This window comes from Erinaceus europaeus, chromosome 12 (genome assembly GCF_950295315.1).
Source record: "Erinaceus europaeus chromosome 12, mEriEur2.1, whole genome shotgun sequence".
Taxonomy (NCBI): Eukaryota; Metazoa; Chordata; class Mammalia; order Eulipotyphla; family Erinaceidae; genus Erinaceus; species Erinaceus europaeus.
Window position 1 is genome coordinate 88,862,432 of NC_080173.1, and position 7,249 is coordinate 88,869,680.

The window sequence follows — 7,249 nt, forward strand, 5'->3', positions numbered from 1 at the left end:
ACTTGAAATGCTGATGCTTTATAAAATAAATTCATAGTCTACTTATACCAAATAGAAAAAGTGATGGGAGTCGGGCGGTAGTGCAGCGGGTTAAGTGCATGTGGCGCAAAACACAAGAACCGGCATAAGGATCCAGGTTCAAGCCCCCAGCTGCCCACCTGCTGGGGAGTTGCTTCACAAGCGGTGAAGCAGGTCTGCAAGTGTCTATCTTTCTCTCCCCCTCTCTGTCCTCCCCGCCTCTCTCCATTTCTCTCTGTCCTCTCCAACAACGACATCAATAACAACAACAATCACTATAACAATAAAACAAGGGCAACAAAAGGAAATAAATAAATATTTAAAAAAAGAAAAGAAAAAGTTGTATCTCCTGTTTTGCAGGTAAAAGAATCTGATATTTGCTTTAAAAATGTGAGTGCTTCTAGGTCATAACAGATAAGCAAGCACTCAGATATAAGCACTCATATATATGGCTTGGATGTGTGTAATGACATGCTCAGAGGAAAATAAAAGCATCATGATGTAATATAATGTGAAGCAAAAAGATTCAGAGAATGCTTTCACAAACATCCCGTAAATTCTGACCAGTGAACGGTGTCCATGATAGTGACCAAGAGACTTACAAAGCGAGAGGAGTTGTCATTCCTCACGGTCTTGGCGTTGCCAAAGGCTTCCAGTAGGGGGTTGGCACTGATGATTTGATCTTCCAGAGTGCCCTGTAGAGGCAAGGACAGTTCTCACAAGGGAATCACATGAATTTCTTACCTGAGATGCAGCCCCTTGGAAAAAACCAAAACCACAAACAAACAAACAAAGTGCCCACTTTGCAATTGGACTTACATGCATTTTTCCAGAAGCAGCATCCTCTTTCTTCTTCTCCCCAGTAACTGCAATTGTTGCAAAGTACTGGATGACACGCTTGGTGTTCACAGTCTTCCCTGCACCAGATTCTCCACTGTTAATAGACACTAACTCAGATAAGGTTTCAAATCTGACAGTTCTCACAGACATGAAAAAAGAGTATAAAATTGACTTACGTGATCAAGATTGACTGATTCTCTCGGTCTACAAAAAAAAAAAAAAAGTAAACACAGATTTCTTAAATATTTTTAAGTGGTGACTAAATTTAGAATAGGATGAATCTGGCATTCATCTTTTTAAAAAATATTTATTCTTTTTCAGGAAAAAGAGAACCACAGCTGTACCCAGCTCTGGTATAGAGTGATGCTAGGGTTCTAATCTGACACTGCTGGAGTCTCATTGCTGCAAGTCTTGTATTGCTACACTCTCTTTCCAACCAAAATCAGTATTTTTCACCCATCCTATGGCTTGGTGGGGCTCCTGTCTCCTGTTCCCCATGCCTTCCCCAAACTCTACAGGCATGCATGCATTTAATACAGCGCTGAAATAGTACCAGATTTTTGATATATATATATATATATATATATATATATATATATATATATATATTTTAATGTCCTTCCACCAACTTAGTATCAATGTTGACTTGAGCCTTTAGTTATGTTTAAAGGATGGTTTAAGTTGTTGACATATTTACTGTAAGTGCAAAAGTGATGAGAAGCAGACATTGTCTTATATGTGGCCCAGGTTCAAGCCAGGCCCCCACTGCACTGAAGTAAGATTTGGCTTTATGTTGTCTTTCTATTTCTGTTTCTGTCTTATCTGAAAGAATTGGCTTGGATTGGTAAATTCCAATGATGACAACAACAACAACAACAACAAAATCAGGAAAGAAGGAAGGAAGAAAAAAAATATAGATAAGCCAGTTGACTCACCAGTCAGCATGAACTGATAGGCGTTGTCAGAGATGGAGAAGATGTGGGGCGGGGCCTCCTGGCGCTTTTTCCCTCTGTAGGCGCCCACCACCTCGGGGTTATACACCGGCAGCCACTTGTAGGGGTTGACGGTGACGCAGAAGAGGCCCGAGTAGGTCTATGCGAGGGAATGAGAAAGAATAAATGCCCAAATCCTGTTATTTATGCGATTTCCTTTTGAAATGGATGCTAGTTAAAAGGAGTACTTTAAATAAGTGTTCTATATTTCTTCAGGACATAGCATGAAAACTAGTTGAAGGGTTCAGCACTGAGATAACAAAATTCATGAAGGGAGAGACCCTGAGTTAGATGCTCTTGTTTTTCCCTTTGTGTTTTGTCACAGTGACTTCCACATAGAAGGAGCTGTAAAGTTTGTTGAGTGTGTGTGTGTCTAAATTCAAAAACTTTTACTGTATTTTAAGAAAGAGGCATGCATTTCCTTTGCAGCAATAGATTACTCAAATCATGAAAACATATATTTGAATACAACCTAAGTACCCGGCAATATAGGAACACTTAGGTGAAAAAACAATGGTAAATCTTCTTCAGACAATATGAAATGGGAATTTTAAAAGGTGACATAACATATACAACAATGCCGGGGAAATATTTGTAACATAATATTAAATTATCAGGAAACACACAACAAAATAATATGAATGCTTTATTATTCAAAACAGGGAAGATTTCCAAACTCTTGTGTTTAGAACAGGTACCCGCCAGTCAGAGTGAGTGTTAACCTTAAACACAAGATATATATATATACAATTGTCCAGCTGAACATCAGCAATACACAAAGACATATCAATATGACAGAATAAATCCAGATAGAGAATTATTTTATGCTCCAAGACCTGGAGGCTGTAGGAATGAGACACAAATGAAGTGATCTTCTTAAGGAACTCCTGGTTTCCATAGGAAACAGACATATGGATGAATGATGCAGGAAAATGAGTAACTATTCTGGGCAAGTTGGAAAGGTTTCCTTAAAGAGATGGTATTCCTCACAGAAGGGACAAGAACATACAAACATATAATTTGCTCTTATTTTGGAGGAGTACAAGAGAGTGGAATTGGGTCTTTATAAACATTATTTTAAGGTGTTCAGACATAAATTCTTCTATTCCTCTCTGGATTATGCTGTAGCTGGAATGGAGTTAGGAGGAGGAATAGAGGCATGTGGTTGGCCAAAAGCCCAAAAGCAGTGAATTCTACAATGTCTGTCCAAGACCACATGAACAGTGGTCTTGACCAGATTTGTATGAGGAGGCAAAAGATAAAGTGCCCACTGCTGTGTTTGACCTCACAACAACAGTGGAACTTTGAAGTAACTACACATCTAGTGACAGTGAAATGGATCACTACCTGTGACCCACAGTCTACATTCAGGACCGTGGGCTGGCATCAGTGAGAATGCTAATGATGGCAAAGACCACTTGGGAGAGGGACACTCACGTAGATCATCCAGGCTGCGTAACGCTCTTTGAGGTTGTACAGCACTCCGGGCTCATGCAGATGGGTCATCATGGCCATGTCTTCGATCTTGTCAAATTTGGGAGGGTTCATGGGGAAAATCTGATCATCTTTCACTGTTACAGTCTGATAAACAAGGAAGATAACCATGTCAGTTGAGTGGCCTAAGGGAAAAAAAAAAAAAAAACAGTTTCCCCAGTCCCCACCTGCCAGGGGGGTCACTTCACAAACAGTAAGGTAGGGCTGCAAGTGTCTCTCTGTCTCTCTCCCTCTCTATCTCCTCCCTCCTCTCAATTTTTGGCTGTCTCTATCCAATAAATAAAGATAATTAAAAAGAAAGAATGAGAGAGAGAGAAAGGAAGGAAGGAAATAAGGAAGGGAGGGAGGGAGGGAAGAAGGAAGGAAGGAAGGGAGGGAGGAAAGAAAAGGGAAAAAAACTTTCCTGAGACTCTACTTACCGCTCCCGCTTCAGTCTTCACTGTCACCTTGCCGGCTTCTCGACTCTGGATAGTCCCTTTCACGAAGGACTCCTTAGCATCCACCACAAAGACCGACGTCTTGGCGTCAAAGGGCCTGTTCTGGGCCTCAATACGCTCCTTTTCAGATTTCCGGAGGTAAGGAGCAGCTTCGCCAAAAACGGCCATTTCCTGATCTGAACTCATGGCTGCTGAGTTCAGGGGTCCTAAAGGAGATGAAGCATATCACAGTCACTGGAGATTCTGGATTGTTCTGCATATCAGCACAACTCTATATTGGTGACCCTTCATTGGCCCAGTTGGAAACTCCACTGTACAGTGTGCTTATGGCTATTGAAACAAATATAATCATAAGGTCTTCAATGCACATGGGATCACTATACAACCAACACTGTTACTGGGACTTCACACCCAGTACCTTTCATCCTTCAAGATTCGCATTCGAAACAAGTAAGGCACTTGACCTTTTGGGACACTTGGACCTTTTTGAGCCTCAGTGTCTCCATCTTTAAAATAGGGGTTACAATAGCATCGTTCTTCATTTCCGATCCAGGAGGTATAGTGAAGATACATTGGGAGGGGGTGGGGAGGGGATTAAGTCATGACCATGAGAACAATTTTAAATAGTTCAGGCTGCCAATTTAGATATAAGATGTCATTTCATCATAATGGGACAAAATTCCACTTCTTGACATATAGTGCAAGACAGCTTTATTTTCTCCTTTATAGGTTCTGCCAAAAGTGCTCATAAAATTTAATGACTTACAGGATTGTAATTTTGTTCAATTTTTTAGTTATATGTTTAGTAAAGTTTTTCTAAAATGGTTTCTTTGCATACTAATTCCAATTAATGAGTTTGAGTTATTATGCTAATTGAAGATTAAAACTATATGAAATATTATCTTAATGCTTCTAAAATGAGGGGGTTCCTTTGCCATTCCTTTTTTTTTTTTTGAGGAATATGGACTCCCTTCTATGTGGATCACCAGAATTATCAGTAAAATGAAAGGTCTGACAACGTCACTGCAATTATTACGTGATCACATTACTCAGAACTCATTTTAGCCAGCTAGCTGCCAATTCCTCTCTTTCGAAATTCAGTTATCTATTAGTAGAGCAGAATAACACCTTAATTATCTACAAAGCAAAAATTTCAATATTTTTATACAACATTTAACATGAGTTAGGCAGCTTCTTACAAGATTTAAAAGAAGCTTCAGTGAAGCATCTTTTTAAGTACTTCCTTTCTTATTTAATTGGCTGTCATATTGACTGATTCTAATAGGATGATCTTTCATCAAATTCAAACAATTCAGCAGCAGAACCAGTGCAGGTTTTTTTTTTTCTTACAGAAGCAAACTTATAATCTATTTAAAAAATAGTTGTTTTGCTATGATATCACACCATCAGTGCTTGAGTCCCAAATGAAGTTACATGGACTGTTCTAAAGGAAAAAAAAAAAATTTCCCTCTCACATCTTTCCAGAAGCACAGTTGTTAAAGTATTTCCTGAGACAAGCACTTTCTCTAAGGTTGCTAAGTGACACACATCCACTCCAGAGGCTCTCCCATTCTCCTCCAGGAACTGGTTAGTCCAGTTCTTACCTTATTAGCAAGTGAGAAGATGTTGTCTGGAAGCAAGGCAGTTCTGGAAAAGGAAAGGGAAAAAAAGCACTTGATTAGTTAACCCCAAAACTCAATAAAACCAACCCCATTTGCAACTACTTGCTCTTGTATACAGAAGGCAGCCAAAGACATAGATGTAAAACATGCCTTGTCAGAAGGAGCAGAACCAAAGCTAGTAGCTGCAGCGACTGGGCTGTGTGACCAGTCTCCCTTTTCAAAGACTAGTACCGTTCCCACTTACCTTGGAGCTTTTTAAAGCAGGACGAGTCAGCCTCATTCCAAGGGCTCTTTTATATGGATAGTTATGGAAACAATGCAGCTGCCTCTTCTTTCTTAAGTCAAAAGGAATTGTTTGGCAAAAAAAGTCTTGGCAATCCTGCGTCCCTGCATAATTCTCATTCATATTAAGAATTGTTGGATATAATTAGACATATTTTTCTATTGAGTATGTGAATAAATCTCCTATGGATAATTTGAGAAGATGATCTGAAAGGAAGATCCAGCCTGGTGGATAAAGGCAGTGCTCTGCAGCCAAAATATGTGGCTTCGCTCATAAATTCTTCCTGGTCCTGCTGGGCATGCCATTCTGTCTTGCCTTGCACCACTTTTCATATTTAACATGTTAAATGATAGGAAGGAAGCACAAATACTATATTTTTTGGGGGGGGAAGACTGGTATTTTTCATTTTCTTTGCTGTTCTGCAAAATTAAGCTCTGTGCCTTAGATAACTTAAAAATACAGCCCTTTCTTTGTTCTAATTTTCTTGGAGTTCTAGAAATAGTCTTACTCTCTCTCTCTCTTTTTTTTCTTTTCCCATGCTATTCTTCTATAAAGCATATCCTGTCCTAATAAACTACTCATTCCATTTGCATGCAATAAGAAAGACGGACTATTTTCTTGGGGGGGGGGGTTAAAATGTGCTTTTAGGGAATGTTTCCCACCATTTTTCATGTTCACACACTGAGACAAATAATGTATTCCATTCTACTGTAATACAGAAGTGATTTGGTTATATCTATAAGAGACTTGGGGAGAATATTTCTTTATAATAGAAATATAATATATACCTTATTAAGGAAGATAATCAGTGCTTTAAGTATTTAATGAAATTTAAATATGAATTGTCTAAAACTTTCAAATAATTCCTTTAATATTTAGGGAAAACGTTCAACTAGATTCATGAATAAAGCTTCTTTATAGGCGACTTTATACCTGAAATAATGAAATGCCTTATCCTTATCAAAATTTTTATTTTTTAATATTTATTTTATTGATTGCATCTGAGAAAGACAGAGACAGAGAGATGTTTCACATGAGTCAGAGAGTAGGACAAGATGAAAGAGATGCCAGAGTGCTTGGGATCAAACCAGGAACCTCAGGCATGAAAGTCCAGTGCTTTAGTGGTCAAACTATTTCTTCAACTTTTTAAAGGGTTTTTTTTTTTTTTTTTTACCAGAGCTCTGCCCAGCTCTGGCTTATGGTGGTGTGGTAGATTGAACCTAGGACTTGAGAGCCTAAGGCATAGAAGTCTCTTTGCATAAACGTTATGCTATACCTCCACCCTAAGCTTTTCTTTTTTTTTAGTTTTTTTTTTTTTTTAGTTTTTTAATAATGATCAACAAGACTGTAGGACAAGATGTCATTTACTATCATGGGGAAAATTTTCACAAGAAGATTAAAAAGCAAAACCATGACATTTTTCAACAACTGTTGAAATTCTATTTTAAAAGCCTTTTTCTTTTTTTCCCCACTAAGAAATACAGTGTTGCAAATTCTGGGATGATGAGAATCAATTTGGAATTTCCTTGAACTCTTTTTTTTTCCATATTAAATATTTCAAAA

The 7,249-nt window shown here is 38.3% G+C and overlaps 1 protein-coding gene across 1 annotated transcript in view; it reads right to left on the minus strand.

Annotated features, from left to right (window-relative positions):
• The window catches only part of LOC103113208 (myosin-2), a 29,186-nt gene extending 23,554 nt beyond the window's left edge, over positions 1 to 5,632 (minus strand). Inside the window, exons 1-8 of the mRNA XM_007522733.2 lie at positions 5,554 to 5,632; positions 5,386 to 5,428; positions 3,764 to 3,987; positions 3,288 to 3,431; positions 1,794 to 1,950; positions 1,035 to 1,062; positions 838 to 952; positions 621 to 713 (exon numbers count right to left, since the gene is read on the minus strand). Of these exons, the coding sequence (XP_007522795.2) occupies positions 621 to 713; positions 838 to 952; positions 1,035 to 1,062; positions 1,794 to 1,950; positions 3,288 to 3,431; positions 3,764 to 3,967 (741 nt within the window). The 5' untranslated portion in view covers positions 3,968 to 3,987; positions 5,386 to 5,428; positions 5,554 to 5,632. The remainder of the gene's footprint in view (positions 1 to 620; positions 714 to 837; positions 953 to 1,034; positions 1,063 to 1,793; positions 1,951 to 3,287; positions 3,432 to 3,763; positions 3,988 to 5,385; positions 5,429 to 5,553) is intronic.
• Positions 5,633 to 7,249: the final 1,617 nt, after the last annotated feature.